Genomic DNA, 18,034 nt, shown 5'->3' with positions numbered 1-18,034 from the left:
CAGAAGCAATTGTTTCCCACTAAAGAATGCACTATTCTGCATGTTTTTAAAATGTAGTGAGTTAAATGGATTTTGTTCATTAATTGCTTAATATAATCTGTCTTCAAAAGCAGATCGGCCATGTAGTCCCCTCCTTCTTGAGCAGAGCCTGCACAAACACTCACCAGACATTTCCATCCTTAACAGTGTATCTGCTGTAATGTAGCTAATTTTACCAAGTGCTATTCTCCTAAAGAATAGTATCAGGGGTAGAAGTCATATTTTCAAGTCATTAACACTCCAACGGTCTCATTTCATTTAGGACACCTTAATTTTTCTCAGGTCATGAATCATGAACATCAGATATTAACACTGCTAAGAAAAAGCATCTTGGATTCCTTTCTTGGAAACATGTTAAAAAAACAAACCAGATAAGAACCATGGCCAGGAAAATCCTGCCTAACAGCCACAGAACAGAACCTTTCATTCAAAGACAAACTAATTTGTTAAGAGCTCAAAAGATCAGCCAAATATGGAGAAGAAAAGGCTAGGAATGAAGTAGGCTAGGAATGCAGGCTGTTCTTTTCTGTAGATTCAGGAAGAACAAAACCTTCCTGGAAAATCTTGCAAAAGAAGAGAAAGTTGAGATATGATTGCTAGGTTTATTATTTTATTTACTCCCTATGCATTTATTGATTGCTTATGGTGGGCTGGGTACAATGCAGAGCTTAGAAAAAAAGATCAATCAGATACAAATCTTGTGTTCAAGAAGCAGACATATGGAAGGAAGAGGGTAAGATTTGTTCTGTATGGCCCCAGAAAAAGAGACCAGTATCTATGGCTGGAAGTTACATTATAAAGAACTTTCTAAGAATTAAACTGTTGCAAAATTGAACAGCCTGCAACTCACATGTCATCAATGGCAGCCTTCAAACAGAAACTGGTTGTCCTAACCAGGAGCAGGAATCAAGCATCAGTGAAAAAAAAATTGATAAGATGGTCTCTTAAGTACTTAAAAAGTCTTAAGTACTTTCATGAGAGTGACTTCCTGTCCTCACTAGAAAGCAGAGAAGAAAATTCTACATACCTTTTTAATACCCAAGTGACATAATTCTATTCTGAAGACAGAGAATTAATCATATCTACTTTAAAACTCTCTGAAATACTCACAGGTAGCTCTTCCTCTCCTCCAATTTTTCAGTTTTTTAATTGTTCTCTCTATATTAGGCTTTGTGTTTCTCAAAAATCCAATTCGTGCTTCGTACTATTTTTCTTCTAGCAGCAAGAGCCTAGCTTTGTATAACACCAGTTAGTCAGGATATAACAGCTTTACTGGAATACATTCATTGGTTTGATTTCAGCACAATATTTAGAGGATGGCTGGAAAAAAATTATTAACTAACTGAAATGTTTATTGCCTAATATACTGAGATCAATAATAACTTTAGTGAAAAGCTGAAATAACTGTTGTAATATGTAATGTTACACATAGCAAATTGAAAAAACCTCCACATGCAAGTAAATATGTAATCTAACAAAGTTTTGAAAGGATTAAAAAAATTTTTAATGACTGAGAAGCAAAAATAAGAAGGATAGGGGCTTTTTCTTGAAAATAAAACTTTTACAGTCACATAAGTGATCTGAAAATATCCTAGAACGATGTTTGTCTTAATGTAACTGCACTTCACATAACATGATAAGAAAATTTTTTATAATTCAGGTAATTTTCTAAATTCCTCTTGGTCCCAGGGGAAGCCATTCCTATAGCTTTTCTTCAGTGTAAGGTTACCTCTCCACAAGGTTTGTGTTACCTTCAGATATATCAGTAGTATACGTTTACTAGTGTAATTTACATATCTGTTCAACATGTGTCCAATTTTCTTTTTTAAATTATTTGTTTATTTATTTTTGACTGCATTGGGTCTTCATTGCTGCACGTGGGCTTTCTCTAGTTGCGGCGAGCAGGGGCTACTCTTCGTTGTGGTGTGCAGGCTTCTCATTGCAGTGGCTTCTCTTGGTGTGGAGCACGGGCTCTAGGCGCATGGGCTTCAGTAGTTGTGGCACACGGGCATGTGGGATCTTCCCGGACCAGGGTTCAAACCTGTGTCCCCTGCACTGGCAGGCGGATTCTCAACCACTGCGTCACCAAGGAAGTCCCTGTCCAATTTTTTCTATCTCTTTATAGCAGTTCACTTTGGGGTGTCTTATAAGCTCGCAGTAACAGAAATGTCTCATAGAAAAGAGCTGAGTGATGGATAGCTGTTTTATATATATACCTTTGGAGTGGTGACTACATTAATGATCAAATAAAATGATCCATTATTTCATTATTTTAAACTGCTTATTCTCTAATTCAAAGTGATGATTTATGTATGTAGTACAAAATCAAAGCAGGGCATAGCAAAATGCTTAAAATCCCTTAAGTGGAAATGGCATGCCAGTCTAAAAAAGGTACAAAAGCAAAGAAATTTATAAAAATCAAACCAATAACTAAGAGTACTATGTAGCTGTAGTATTTTTTTTTAATTATTTTATTTATTTTTGGCTGCGTTGGGTCTTCCCTGCTGCATGCGGGCTTTCTCTAGCTGTGGTGAGCGGGGGCTACTCTTTGTTGTGGTGCACGGGTTTCTCATTGCGGTGGCTTCTCTTTGTTGCAGAGCAGGGGCTCTAGGCACGCGGGTTTCAGTAGTTGTGGCACGCAGGCTCAGCAGTTGTGGCACGCAGGCTCAGCAGTTATGGCTCGCAGGCTCTAGAACACAGGCTCAGTAGTTGTGGTGCACAGGCTTAGTTGCTCCACGGCATGTGGGATCTTCCTGGATCAGGGCTCGAACCCGTGTCCCCTGCATTGGCAGGTGGATTCTTAACCACTTCGCCACCAGGGAAGCCTCTATGTAGCTGAATGCAAGTGGTACAGTGACACAGTTGACACAGTGAAGACAGATGTGCTCTATCCTCTTCATAGCTCAAAGAGAGTAAATGAAGAAAATGTAGATACATCCATACAGGCTATCTTTCCTGGATGAGAATGAGAGGGACATCTACAGCGACATGATCCCAAAAACAAATACTTGACTCTGAGCAAGGCACAGTGCTAGGTGCTGTGAGACAGGTAAGAAGGGTGCTGTTTATAATGCCAGGTTACTTAAACTCTCTGAGCCTTAATTTCTGAGCCATCAAATGGAGATTATAATCTTGTAACACAACTGTGAAGAGGAAGAGGGCAAGGATGGAAAGCCCCTAACCAAGTGATCAGCTCACAGTTGTACTTGGTACAGTGATGACCAAGATGGTGACAGCATCAGCAACAAAGGCAATGGCTAATGGCTGTTCTTGCCCTCAAGAGAGTTCTCACCAGGGATGCTGCATACACTTGCGTATACATGCTTGCCCTTCTGCATTCATGCTGAGCCTTGCCATGGATTTTTCCTGCAGGCTGTAAATGTGGCCTCTGACCCCTTCTCAACATAGGTTCTAGGAACCAACAAATTGAAGTTTTCACAAAACATGACACTTATCTGCTATCCTGACTTTAGAGCATGGTTGTGAAGATATAACTGACAGTTAACAGTCACCCAAGTCTTCCTCTGTGTCAAGCACTCTTCCAGATATTTTATACGTGTTAAGTTCTCTAATCCTCTCGACAACCCTGTGATGGAGGTACTGTTATTAGCCCCACTTTTCGGATGAGAAGACGCATGTTCATGTGAAAAGTTAAGTGGCTTTCCCTTGCAGTAATTCTAGAGCCACAAGGCAGTTTTAATCACATGTCAAATTAGTTGTATGGGTGCTAACTGGTATAAATTCAAAAGAAAAAGAGAAAGATTATGCTTGTGTGATCTGAGAACGTTTCACAGAGAAGGAAGAAATTAAAGCTGAACAATGAGTAGGACCTGCTCAGGCAGAGAACAAAGGTATTACAGGTGAAGGAAAGAATGCGGACAAGGTTACAGAAATGGGAAAGCAGGATGGAAGAACAGCTGGACCCGGCTGGGGAGGCGGGGAGAAGGGAAGGTAGTTTCAGGTCAGAAAATGAAAGACAAAGCTGGAAAGTCAGGTGAGAACCCCAGTGGAAAAGGTTTGGAATCTTAGGGCATCTGCCTGAGGTTTCCCGTCTGTCGGCCATTCCTAAGTCTGCCTTGAGTTCATTATGCCCAATGACATTGCCAAGCAGGGCCTGCGCACAGGTGGTCACCTGAGCATGGTGAATTTAAGGGTCTCAAAAGCCTCTAACAACAACAATCTCTCCACTATCGGTTTCACTAAGTACCTGAAATTCCAAACTGGAGTCAACATACTGATCGTCTATATTTGACATGATTGGCTAGGTACAACCTAAAGCTCCAGTGAGCACCAGAAACACCTGGGAAGCCTGTTACAGCACAGATTGCCAAGCCCCACATCCCAGAGTTTCCGACTCAGTAGGGGTGGGGTGAGGCCCAAGAATTTGCATTTCTAACAAATTTCCAAGTGATGCTTGATGCTACTGGTCCAGGGGCCACACTTTGAGAACCACTGACCTAAAAGGATAGACTGCAGAATGGGTAAATTCTGATTGCGGACAGAAAAATTCTGCATGGGGTTATCTTAAATAATAACTCACATTCCTACAGTTAAAGCAAAGGCGATAATTCATTAATAAAAAGTCAGCTATAGAACCGCAAAGAAGAGGAAAAAGGGTCTCTCAAGGGTTAATAAAATGACAACATTAACTAGTCTTCTAGTGAAGCACTAATTACTACCATGTTGATAAAGTCTGTATAATAAAAGCTCTTATTTTTAGTTTTGAGTTCTGTGTCAATTTCAAGATTGTATTTTCTATCTCACACAGGTATCTCCCCCTTTATATAAAAAGTTACTGAGAGTTCCTGTTCTTACGATCGGTTTTGATATTTTGATCTTCTCTCTTTACCTATAAATATTTATACTGTGGGAAAGTTTTGAAACTTGAATTTATCTGGCTTTCAACATTTCTACAACAATCAAATTTGGTAGGAAAAAATATTTTTTTTTAAATAAAGGAAGCGGGGACTTCCCTGGTGGCGCAGTGGTTGAAGAGTCCACCTGCCGATGCAGGGGACATGGGTTCGTGCCCCGGTCTGGGAAGATCCCATATGCAGTGGAGCGGCTGGGCCCGTGAGCCATGGCCGCTAAGCCTGCGCGTCCGGAGCCTGTGCTCCGCAACGGGACAGGCCACAGCAGTGAGAGGCCTACATATCACCAAAAAAAAAAAAAAAAGGGAGTGGGGCCTTGCAGAAGTCAAGGCAATTGAAGAAAGGGCCTCATATTTCACCTTTTGAGGATTCTGCTTCCTTTTCATTCTTTTGGGGAAATAAAAAGGAATCATGTTTCCTTCATATCTCATACTTAAATCCGGTTTCCTACTATCATTAAATATCAACAGATTTCAAGTTAACACAAATGATTGCAGATTTCCATCTCTCCGACAGAAAAAAGTACCAGGTACAGACATGCCTGGTTCACGCTGTGAAGCTGATGAACCACTCGTGTGGGGACTGCTCTCCTCTGGGTACGTGGTTGGAAAGAGGACACTGGGATCCACAGTGTCTCCCTCTGCCCTTGCCACTCCCTGCTTCAATTTCTGCCTAAACAGTTTGGTTTGATCTCAGCTCATCTGGAATTTACCAAAAAGATACAATAATGGCTCCTTTTCTTACCTTCGGTATATGCCCTTAAGACCATATTATTTTTTCCTGTTGAAAAGTTTTTTTTGTAACAAAACTAAATAGTGCTCTGTAAGTAAATCTGCAACCAACAAAAACAAGCTAAATTCCCACTGAAAAACCTGTAGCACTGCTATGAGAAAGCAATGTAGAAGTAAACATCAAACATTTTGAAAGCACATATTGAGACTGAAAAATTGTGATTTGTGACATACTAAAGAGGTTTATAAAACTTAATTCACTTGAACATCCTTAGAAAGTGACAAAGGTTGTCAGAGCTATGATTTTTTTTTGAGTTTTTTTCCTGTAAATATATGGGTTACACTGTGTTTACATTTGTCAAAACTTAGTGATACGTGTATTTCATTGTATGTAAATTTTACCTTAAAAGAAAACAGAACTGCAAACACATAATGAACTCTGGTAATGATATGCATGCTGAAGTATTTAAGGGGAAGCTATTGACACCTGCAATTTATCTTGCAATGCATCAAAATGGATTGATGGATGGAAGAATACATAGACATACATGTGATAAAGCAAGTATTTATGTTAATACAGATCCTAGATGGCAGACATACATATGTTCATTTTTACACTTTCAACTTTTCTTCATGTTTGAAAATTTTATTAATAAAGTGTTATGTTCTTAAAAAAGAAATATGAGATCATCATAGAAAAATATGAAAAACAACGGAAAGTGTAAGAAAAAGAAAAACACCACACAGACACCTGGGATGATATTATATACCTTATTTTGTAACTTTTTTACCACTTAGCAATATATTATGAGCATTTTCCTAGCTCTTTAAGTATTCTTCCAAATGCAATGGAATTCCATTATATAGACGGAGCATAATTTTTTCATCTTTATTGACGTATAATTGACAAGTAGAATTGTAATATATTTAAAGTATACAACATGATGATGTCAATACACATATGTATATTGTGAAAGGATTCCCAAGATCAAGTTAATTAACACAACCGTCAACTTTCACATTTACTTTTTTGGGAGGGTGGTAAGATGTAGCATAATTTAAAAGATAATTTGTTGTAGGACACTTGAGTTGTTTCTAATTATTCATTATTTATTTGAGATAAGCAACCTATTATATTCTTCTTCCTGCATATCTCTGATTATTTCCTTAGGATAAAGTCCTAGAAGTAAAATTTCTGGCTCAAAGGAAGGAAACATTTTAATATTTTTGATATATTTTGCTAAACTCTTCTCCAAAACATGTATCAATTTACATTTCTAACAGGAGTGTATCACAGATCATAGCTATCCAGATATATGATATTAAAATTTTAATTAAATGCTCCCATAAATAAAATTTATCTATAACCATTCTTTCTCCCAGAAGAACAAAGGCTCTTTTTAAAAGAGTCTACAATAAGCAAACCTAGTGCCCAAATCTTGGTTTCTAAATATCATACTCCCAAATCAGGTACCCTGAATCAGGGCTTCCTGAAGAAATACTTGACTCCAGGAATGGAACTAACTGAGACTGGAACATCTTTTTGTGCCAGGGAGTATGAAAAGGCTAAAAAAATGATGAAGTATCAAAAAGATGTAGGAGCCAAATTTAAGGGACTCCTACTTGCCAAATCAGGAAAAATTTAAGCATGAAAGTGAATAACGATAGTAATGAACTATAACATTTTGAATTTGAAAAAGAATCTGTAAGTCTACAATGAAGCAATAAATAAATGAATGAATGAATAAGTGAAAAGTAAGGAAACAAGGAAGAAAGGCTCTCATTTATGCTAGAACCTTTTGCTTTCTACACAGTAACTGTCACAATAATATTTGATTAGAACAAGAATCATCAATGGATGCTAAAAACATTGGGTAGTGTTTGTTGAGGGAAGATATTTACATAACCTCAAAGTATCTACCAATAGCTTAATTATTAATTACAAAGAGAAAACAGGTATTTTACTGGGGAGCTATTGAGTGAGTCCCTCTTAATCAAGGGTTCAAAATTAATATCACCTATAATGGGACAAACTGACATTGGAGGTCTTCCATTAAGACACGCCAGGGGCACATATGCTATATAACATTCCTACCAAAACTACATAACTTTGTTTTTTTTTTTTTGCATACACGGGCCTCTCGCTGTTGTGGCCTCTCCTGTTGCGGAGCACAGGCTCTGGACACGCAGGCTCAGCGGCCACGGCTCACGGGCCCAGCAGCTCCGCGGCATGTGGGATCTTCCCGGACTGGGGCACGAACCTGTGTCCCCTGCATCGGCAGGCGGACTCTCAACCACTGCGCCACCAGGGAAGCCCCCAAAACTACATAACTTTAAACTAGGCAAGAGGGAGGGAAAATCAGATAAAGTCCAAATGAGGGACATTCTACAAAACTTTCCAGCACACTTCAAAAATGTCAAAGTGTAAAAGACAAAGAAAGGCAGAGAAACTGTTACAGATTAAAACAGACTAAGTAGATATATCACTAAATACAGTATGTCAGCGGTCCCCAACCTTTCTGGCACCAGGGACCAGTTTCGTGGAAGACAATTTTTCCACAGACTGGGGGTGGGGGGGAGTGGTGGGGGGTGGTTTCGGGATGATTCAAGCGCACTACGTTTATTGTCACTTTATTTCTATTATTATTATATCAGCTCCACCTCAGACCATCAGGCATTAGATCCTGGAGGTTGGGACCCCCCTGAAGTATGTGATCCTGGACTGGAACCTGGGTTGGGGGAAAAAAATGCCATAAAAAGCCTTTACTGGTACAGTTGGCAAAACTTGAAAATAGACTCGTACAATAGGTAAAAGTTTTGATAGTTGTATTACAGTTGTGTTCTTGGGAGAAGCTAAAGTATTTAGGGATGAAGGAACATAGCATCTGCAATTTACTCTCATGTTCAGTAAAACTAAAATATGTATGAATATATATAAATAATATATAAAGAGAAAGCAAATGTTGCAAAATGTTAATTAGTTATGATTCTAGGGGAAGGATATGCTAGAGTTCATAGTACTACCCTTGTAGTTTTTCACTAGGTGTAAAAGTTTTTTAAAAATGAAGTTTTACAAGATATGGAAGCAACCTAAGTGTCCATCAACAGATGAATGGATAAAGAAGATGTGGTATATGTACACAATGGAATACTACTCAGCCATAAAAAAGAATGAAAATTTTGCCATTTGCAACAACATGGATGGTCCTAGAGGGTATTATGCCTAGTGAAATAAGTCAGAGAAATCAAATACTGTTGCTATCACTTATATGTGGAATCTAAAAAATAAAACAAATGGATGAATATTAAAAAAATTAAGTTTTAAAGAACTACCAAGATTTTAAGTAAATGCCATTTTTCTTTCTTTTTTTCTAAATCAGAAAAGTAACATATACTCACTAAACTAGAGGTCTACGAATAAAGCAAAAATAAATAGCATTCCTCTATACTCTCACATAAGCAGAGTTAGAGTTTTGAATACATTTTCTCCACCTTTCACAAAACATATATTTAATCAGATATTAGGTCATTCTTAAAGAGTTCCATGAGCGAGCTACAAACATATTAGTAAATGTTCCATCACTTCTAAAATTCATTGGCAAAAATGACCAAGTGACACAGGACTGAATCTATAAACTGGAAAAAATCCAGAGCTTATTACCTTTATCTTTTCACTGAGAAAACATCTAGCCGCCAAGGCAATACATAGTTCATAAAGTATAACAAACATTTACATAAGAAATGCATATTTCCTTCCAATAACTGCCAACCCCTAGCCAAAATTATTTACATCTTAAACGCATGTTAAGTCAGTAAGTGTGGGGATGCGTTGCAATAACTTACCATGTCTCTTTATCACTGACAGTCACTGATTAAATCAAGCTCCAAAGCTGAAACTGAGTTTCTGTTTCTCCTACTCAGAAGTTTATGAGGTATGCTCCTGCAGTTTACTGTAATCAACTCCAATTCTGAACGATACTCAGGTTAAATATCTACACAAGAGCAGGATTTGGCAGTTTCCAGTTCCTGTTTTCACCCCTGTGCTTTCCTATGTCATTTTCCTGGCTTTGTCAAAGACAGTGAAAAAAGGTATTGGGTATGGATGGAGGTGGAGTGAATGGGTTGCAATTATTGTCGTCCTATCAAAATCTATTTCATGTCTCATAAAGTCTTTCTCACATCCAACAATCACACAAGAACATGTTCACTGTACTGAAGTTGCATGATGCTTAAAAATATTAGCATACTTATATACTTCTTTTTTTTTTTTTTTTTTTTTTTTTTTTTTTTTTTTTTTTTGTGGTATGCGGGCCTCTCACTGTTGTGGCCTCTCCCGTTGCGGAGCACAGGCTCCGGATGCGCAGGCTCAGCAGCCATGGCTCACGGGCCCAGCCGCTCCGCGGCATATGGGATCCTCCCAGACCGGGGCACGAACCCGTATCCCCTGCATCGGCAGGCGGACTCTCAACCACTGCGCCACCAGGGAGGCCCCCCTTATATACTTCTTTGAATATAAATTTGATGGAACTGGTTTATTTTCTGTTCTTAGCTGGTCAACTAGAGGTTTCAGAGTTAAAAACTGGAGAACAGGGGGTCTGATCTGGATTTCACCTGCCCCTACTGGGGCAGCTTAACATGTTTCTCAAAGCTCTATTTCCCAACCTACAGAATGGGTACAATGATGCTTGCCTGTAAAGGGCTTAAGAGTTCACTAGATTAAAAAAAACTAGGTTCAAGTCCAGAGTAAGAAATGGTTTTCTTATTTGGCTACTATTTAAAAAATTCGTTGATCAAGAAATGAGGGGAAGGAAACTTTTTCTACATAGTGCCCTTCGGTTTGGGGCACACATTGGCTTTAAAAGCTATCACTTCTTAATGCTTTCCACAACCTACAGATACCCCAAGGCAGAGATATCTTAGTCCTTCTGACTTGGCTTCAACAATCGGAAACACAGATGGTGATTACACAGTCACACAGCAGTGCTGGGATGAAATGCCACATAGTGCTTTCCATTTGGGTTTCCATCTCCAATCAATTGCTATGGTTCACTGGCAGCAGTTAATGAAAAAAATGAAATCATTCAGGGAGATTAAAAGATATTTATGGTGCTCACTTCGGCAGCACATATACTCAAGATATTTATGGAAAAGTTCACTTCAAAAAGATACTGAAAAGAACAATAATAAGCCAAAACAGGACATAAATAGAAATGACCAAAGCAAACTCCAGAGGGTAACTATTAAAAGTTATCAATGCCCTGAGCCCCTGCAGGTCAGCTCCACAACTAGCTTTATTGTGGAGTTTAGGTACCAAACGGAATGTGGGGATAATGTGTCACTTTCCTAAGAAAGATAAAGGGCCTGTGTATAAGTTTTGGGCTTGACTAGGACCAGCACACACCCCAGACTCTGAAAGTTAAGACCTTTTCCCCATTTTACAACTAGGCCAGCTCTCTGTCTAGCATCTTTATTAAACAAAGTCCATCACTTTGTGCTTCAAGTAGAGGTGAAATGCAAGAAGCTGGTATTGCTTATATTTCAGTAGAAAAATAATGCTTTTTGTTTTTCAAAAGACAACTTCTGAGGACCACAAATTAATGGACAGAAAATGGAAAGGGGACGCAAACTTTACACACTACTCTTTACTGACCCCTCTTGGCTGACCCAGGGAAAAGCCTGAAGCCTGGGAAGGCCTGAAAGCTCACCTCCCCTGGACGAGAGCTCAGAGAACATTCGGTCGTTCACGCCATGGAAAGAAATCCTCTCAGTTCAGATGACCCCTAGTAAAATTCAACCCCCAGCACACGTGGCATTGATTGCTATTTATGGAGCTCCCAGAATGGAAACTGGGAAACGGCCTCACGGATCAACCCCAAAGGCTCTGCTAGGTCCCTGGCAGCCTGTGACCTCTGACTCTAGGTTGAAAAGCTTACGTAAATGCTATCGTGACCACTTCTGATAGCAGGAAAAGACCTTACCTCTTTCTCTATCTTGAGTAGCTTCTTTACAGCCACCTCCTTGTCCTGTGATATCCATTTGGCTCGATAGACACTCCCAAAACTTCCTCCACCGCAGTTTTCGAAAAACTGCAAGTCATCAAACTTAATTTGCACAAAGGAGGTACCGAGAGACGACATCTCATAATGACAAAGTATTATACTTCCACGAAATCTATAGAGGGAAAGGAAAAGAAAGTTGGATTAGAAACATATTAGAATGAAACCTCTGTATTCCACTTTAGCTAATGTATAACAAGTCCTGCAGCACTTCCAGAAAGGGCCTGATGACTTAGGAGGAAGAAAAGCAAGAGTATAAGCAAATCAACATGAAAACACTTACCCTGGCAGCCCATGCAAAATTCAACAGCAACTTGTCCAGACTCTGAAACACAGCTGTCCGCAGAGAAATGGCTCAGATTCCCACCCCCCCACCGACAAAGCCTGCAGCACCACTTCCTGCACATCCCAAGCAGCTCTGCCTAAAGGCTACTGTGTCACCAGGTCTCCTACCCCAAAGCCCCAACAAATGGGAAGCATGCCCTCAGCAGCAGGCTTGCACAGCTCTTCTGGCATCTGAGGCACGCCATCTCCCCGTGTTGTACTCACTTCACACAAAATATACATAATCTAAGCACCTGAGCATGCTGGCACAGGAGGGCCCAGATGCTGCAAACTGAATGCACATTCAGTGTTGGGATTTCAAAAGCAAGCGGTCAGCTTCGGGATGGGAGAAGATCTGGCCAAGTGTTTTGCAGAAGTGGCTCCCTGGATTGTATCCTGGAGCAGAACTTAATTAAAGAGCAGAAAATTTACCCTTGATTACAAAATATATTAAGTCATCCAGAGAACTCTGCCAAGAATGTTCTTAAAAAAATATTATGCTTGTTTCCAGAGGAACTGATTACCTCTCCCAGAGATTATTACAGTGATATTTTCTGCAGTCTAAGGAGTTTTACTATTCTCCAGGTAAGGGGTCATTCTTCACACACTATACCAAACCATAGATTAGCAGGAAAAACAAAACAAAAACACACAAACAAAAACGAAGAAACGAAGGTCTAAAATTTTGAACCGGCATGAAAAGCAGATGGATAAAAAAGTTTGTATACATATTCTTCCCAAACTGTAAATCAGAATCTTAAAATGAGGGAGCAAAAAGATGAATCCATATGTACAGGACATCTACAAAACAACTCCCCTGGGGTCCTCATAATTGTCAATGTCATGAAAGGTTAAAAAAAAAAAGAGCAGAAAAACTTACAGCACACAGAGGACTTAAATATGATGACTAAATGCAATGCATAATCACTGACTAGATTCTGGATTCCCCCCCAAAACTACAGAAGTTATTAAGATTTTAGGGAAACCTGAATATTAACTATATATTAGATAATATTATTTTATCCATGGCAAATAATGGCATTTCGGTTTTGTAGAAGGATGTCCTTGCTCTTGAAAGATATACTGGGTGATGTATTAAAGTATGATATCTCCAATTTAATTTAAAATGGTTCAATTCCCCCTCACCCTCCGAAAAAAGTGAATGGGTATAGAAAGGGAGGAAGCAAATGCAGCAAAATGGTAAGAACTGGTGAATCTAGGTGAAAGTTATATGGGCGTTTTACTACTCTTTCCATTTTTCTGTGGAGTTTGATTATTTTCCAAAGAGAAGGGTGGAGGGAGGCAGTTTGCACCTATATAGATTGACAAAATTTCTTCTTAAACAACTTGCAGCTTTGCAGAGTGATGTACACAGTAAGCTCAGAGATCTTAACGTGCAGCTGACTAGCCATCCCATTTTAGGAACATCAGGTCACTGAAGAATGCTGATTTCTTAACAGAAGCCAAACTCAGCTCTACTTTGGGAAGAAGGCGAGAGAGAGGATTGTTTATCCTCTGCAGTTTAAAAGATAGCTTAGAGGCTACATAAATAAACATAGTATCCAGATACAGTCTGTACCTGAGTCAACAACTTACCTTACTTTTGCTTCAATTCATATTTAGCTAATTACAGAAAAGAAGGCAAAAAAAAAAAAGGTAAAATTTAAGAATGTGCCAAAGGTAGGTACACAGAACATGCAAATTTGTTCTTATCCGCAAAGTTTGTTCAACAGGGCTTCCCTGGCGGCGCAGTGGTTGAGAGTCCGCCTGCCGATGCAGGGGACACAGGTTCGTGCCCCAGTCTGGGAAGATCCCACATGCCGCGGAGCGGCTGGGCCCGTGAGCCATGGCCGCTGAGTCTGCGCATCCGGGGCCTGTGCTCCGCAACGGGAGAGGCCACAACAGTGAAAGGCCTGCGTACCACAAAAAAAAAAAAAAAAAAAAATTTGTTCAACAAACGTAGAGAACAAATGTATGGATACCAAGCGGGAAGTGGGGGTAGGAGGAATTGGGAGATTGGGACTGACATATATACACTATTGATGTTATGTATAAAATAGAGAACTAAACAGGGAACTGTACTTAGTGCTCTGCGGTGACCTAAATGGAAAGGAAATCCAAAAAAGAGGGGATATATGTATACGTGTCGCTGATTCACTTTGCTGTACAGTAGAAACTAACACAACACTGTAAAGCAACCATACTCCAATAAAAATTAATAAAAAAAGAAAATGTCATTAAAAATTAAAAATACAGATAAAAAAAGTTTGTTCAACAAAATGCAAAACACCACTTGCAAGAGTTCCTCAGTGTTAAGTATTATAGACACTATATTTTTATTCTTCACTTTTATTTTTATCAAAAAAATAGAACTTTCCTTTCCCCCTCCTCCCCACACCCAATTCTCTCTTCAGAGGGAACTAATTTCAACTCGCTGAGGGTTTTATTCTGATATTTATATTTCATATGATATTTTTATATCTATATTTCTAAAAATGTCTTTATATTGCTAATTCCTGATTGTCCCATTTTAGTTATTACCTATTAACTTCTCCCTGTGGAAGATAAGGATTTAGTTCTCATACCCCATCCTTTATCCCCTTACATACAAATATGTCACACTTGCCCAATCCTCCCAGCATCCAACTCTACTGTAATGTTTGGTGAAGTCAATATTCACTGTTTACAGTAGTCTGACAAAGTAAACATTATTCCCAAGAGTGCTGAGCAGGACTTAATGAATTTTCCTTTCTTGGATAATTTTTTCTTTCTCCCAGAGTTACCAGTTGTTCTGCTTTTGTTTTCGTTGTTTGCTTAGCTTTTTATACACCTAAAACGTATTCACCTCATCAAACTCTCCCAAGAACTGCAAAACTCCTCTCAATAAAGTAAAAACATCGGGTAATTTGGCAGGGGTGGGGTGTTCTATTTTCTCTTGGAGACATTCCTGCTATACCCTTCAACTTCAGTCAATCTAGCTGGAATAGTTGCTCTAGGCCAGACTTGACTGGGACTTCCTTTCCCCATCATCCTCAGCATTTCCTTCACCTTGTCCTCTGTGGGAACACCTGTCCTTGGATCTCCTGGCTTCTCTTTCTTGGTTTATTCCCTTACTTTGACAGTGTACTATCTCCCATTAGCTACCTGAACAGAGTGCCCAGGATGCAACTTTTTGGGAGAATCTGTATGTCTTAAAATGTCTTAATTGGTAGTATGGAATTACAGATAGGAAATAATCTCCTTATAATTTCAAAAGTACAATATTACCTCATACCCATCTAGTTTCTAATGTGTCTGTAGAGCAGCCTGAATCTACTCTGGTTATTAATTCTTTTTACATTATTTTTTCCTTTTTGAAAGCTTTTAGGACCTTGTAGTCATCCCTGGAATCCTGAAATTAATAGGATATGCTTAGAGGTGAGTCTTTTTCGTTCACTGGTGCGATACTCAGTATACTCTCCGTCTGTGACTCATGTCTTTTAATTCCAGGAAATTTCCTTGTGAGCTTCCTTCACCACTTAGAGCCACTTTTACTTTTTGTCTCTTCCCTCCCCAGACACACAGGAGGACTGATTTGCAGTTCCCAGTACACGCTCTCACATCTCCACACCTCTGCACGGGCTAGTGTCTCTGCTTAGAATGCCTTTCCCTGCCCAGTGATGTCCCTGACCACCTCCTCTGGGCCTCACGAGCAGAGTTAATTCTCCTTCTGTACCACAGCCCCTCTCTTTATCCGTTCATCATTCCCACTTACTTCCCACCAGACTACACATTCCTTAAAGGCAAGACACATTTCTACTTACATTTGGATCTTCAGCACCTACTACGCAGCAAGGTGCATCACACCTTTTCCATTAAAAAGTATGTATTGAATGAATGAATGAATGAATGAATGAATAAACGAATAAATAATTTCTGGTTATTCCTGTTATGCCTTTTGCAGCTGGAAAGATTCCAATCAGATTAAGTAAAATCTGAGAACTATAGTTTTGTTTGTTTGTTTGTTTGTTTTTGCGGTACGCGGGCCTCTCACTGCCGTGGCCTCTCCCGTTGCAGAGCACAGGCTCCGGACGCGCAGGCCCAGCCGCTCCGCGGCACGCGGGATCTTCCCAGACCGGGGCACGAACCCACGTCCCCCGCATCGGCAGGCGGACCCCCAACCACTGTGCCACTAGGGAAGCCCTGAGAACTATACTTTTTATAAGCGCCCCCCAGAGGATTCTGAAGCAAATTCTGATCTGGAAACAGCTGCCTAGGCTTCTTGGGAGACTGAGAACAGTATATTTGGGCTCTTCAGGATTAGGTTTCTCTAAGTCTGGAGGAGGGGGAGAGGAGGAGGAGGAGGAGGGAAGAAATCCTTCCAGAACAAACAGATCTGAACGAGGATGAGATCAATATGAATAAGTCTGAACCCTCTGGTGCAGAGTAAGTCCAGGGAATGTGGATGAACTGAGGCAGGATCAGTCCCATTTGAAACTGACCCAGGGGTGCCAGAGGGAGGCTGACCTCTGAGAAGCACAGTTCTCCAGGATCTTCACCCTGAGATGAGGCAACCAGTCAGCTCTTCCCAGAATCACCGTTACTCATTTTGTGATACATCCTGCCTTTTGGAAACTGCCTATGTATGAACGGAACTATATAATTACTTGAGGGTTTTACTGAGATCATAAAAAATTAGGTCCCATCTGATTAGCAAAGAGACTAACAATTCTGGGGTGTATGAATACAGGTTTTAACTCCAGTGAGCTTGGCAAAGCATCATGGACATAGCTGAAAAACCTGACTGAGATTCCCATTGCCATCTATGTGACTGTCTGACCACATATATTTACTTTTTCCTTTGAGCTTTCTCTCCTTTAAAATCATTATTCTGAGAGGATCAACTTATGACCAGAAGAATGGATAAACTGAGTTGCTGATTAATCATACTTGGAGCATCTTGGGGAAGACTGCTACCTGATGAAATCATGTTCTAATTTTTCAGGTGTATTCTCCAATGAATAGACTAGAATTTAATAAGAGTCATCTATATAAATGTATTTACATAGTATACCCAATCAAATGATGTTTTCATCCCACCATGTTAAAACAATTGCTTTTACACAAGAAAGGCAATTTTTCTCCATGCAATAATTCCCAGTCCTAATTTTGTAGCATCCTAACTTTGGTTTCATAAACTCTCAAAGCTGTTTTAAATTTTAATGATAAGTATCTATCACAGAGCACTGAAGGGTAAGTTAGAACAGGGATATCACAAAAATGTATAAGAGGGTGTCAGAACTCTGAAAATATTGAAAATCACTAACTCAGTGGTTGCATCCAATCATTTGAGTACTTGAGTAGTAAGACTAATTTTTTTTTTTAATTTTTAAAGATTTCCTTAGGAAACTGCCCTGCCGTCCAGTGGTTAAGACTCCGTACTTTCACTACCCGGGCCCTGGGCTCAATCCCTGGTCAGAGAACTAACATCTTGCAAGCCACAGGGCGTGGCCAAAAAAAAAAAATTTTCCTTACATTAAAATTTTAAAATATTTTAAAACTATTAATTGCTGAAAGCATATATAGTACTATCAGGTAATTATCAAAAGTGGAACTATAGGGAGGAAGAAAAAAAACCTTATAGGGAGTATTATTTTACTTTTTAAAGTTTTCAGCCTTCCAATCCAAAAAAATGGACTTTTGCCCTGGATTTTAAAAAAAGAAAAAAAACCCCACAAATTTAGAATTAGATAGATGTGAGTTAGAACTCTGCCTCTACATCTCAGTAACCTTGAATCAATCACTTTTCTCAGACCATGGCATTTCCAGGCCCAATAAATGAAATATCCATTCTGTTACCATGTGTCTCAAAATTGATAGTCCAAAAGCTATCAAGTTTGAACAGTATTTGACTTCTTCGATTTAAGTCTCACTTCCAAGTAACAGATATTTCAACACGGACACAGCATGATCCAGGGGAAAGACCCCAGTTCGATAGCTCTAGTTAGCAAATCTGAACTGACTAGCTGCCAGG

At 39.5% G+C, this 18,034-nt stretch overlaps 1 protein-coding gene across 1 annotated transcript in view; it reads right to left on the bottom strand.

Moving 5' to 3' along the window:
* MAP3K20 (mitogen-activated protein kinase kinase kinase 20) overlaps positions 1-11,793 on the bottom strand; it is a gene marked incomplete at its 3' end in the record, with an annotated part of 157,939 nt that extends 146,146 nt beyond the window's left edge. Inside the window, exon 1 of the mRNA XM_079710341.1 lies at positions 11,620-11,793. Coding sequence (XP_079566467.1) covers positions 11,620-11,778 — 159 coding nt within the window. The 5' untranslated portion in view covers positions 11,779-11,793. The remainder of the gene's footprint in view (positions 1-11,619) is intronic.
* Positions 11,794-18,034: the final 6,241 nt, after the last annotated feature.

The sequence above is a fragment of the Hyperoodon ampullatus genome (assembly GCF_949752795.1).
Source record: "Hyperoodon ampullatus genome assembly, chromosome: 8".
Taxonomy (NCBI): domain Eukaryota; kingdom Metazoa; phylum Chordata; class Mammalia; order Artiodactyla; family Ziphiidae; genus Hyperoodon; species Hyperoodon ampullatus.
The sequence above is the reverse complement of the archived record's forward strand: the minus strand, read 5'-3'. Positions and strand labels throughout refer to the sequence as shown.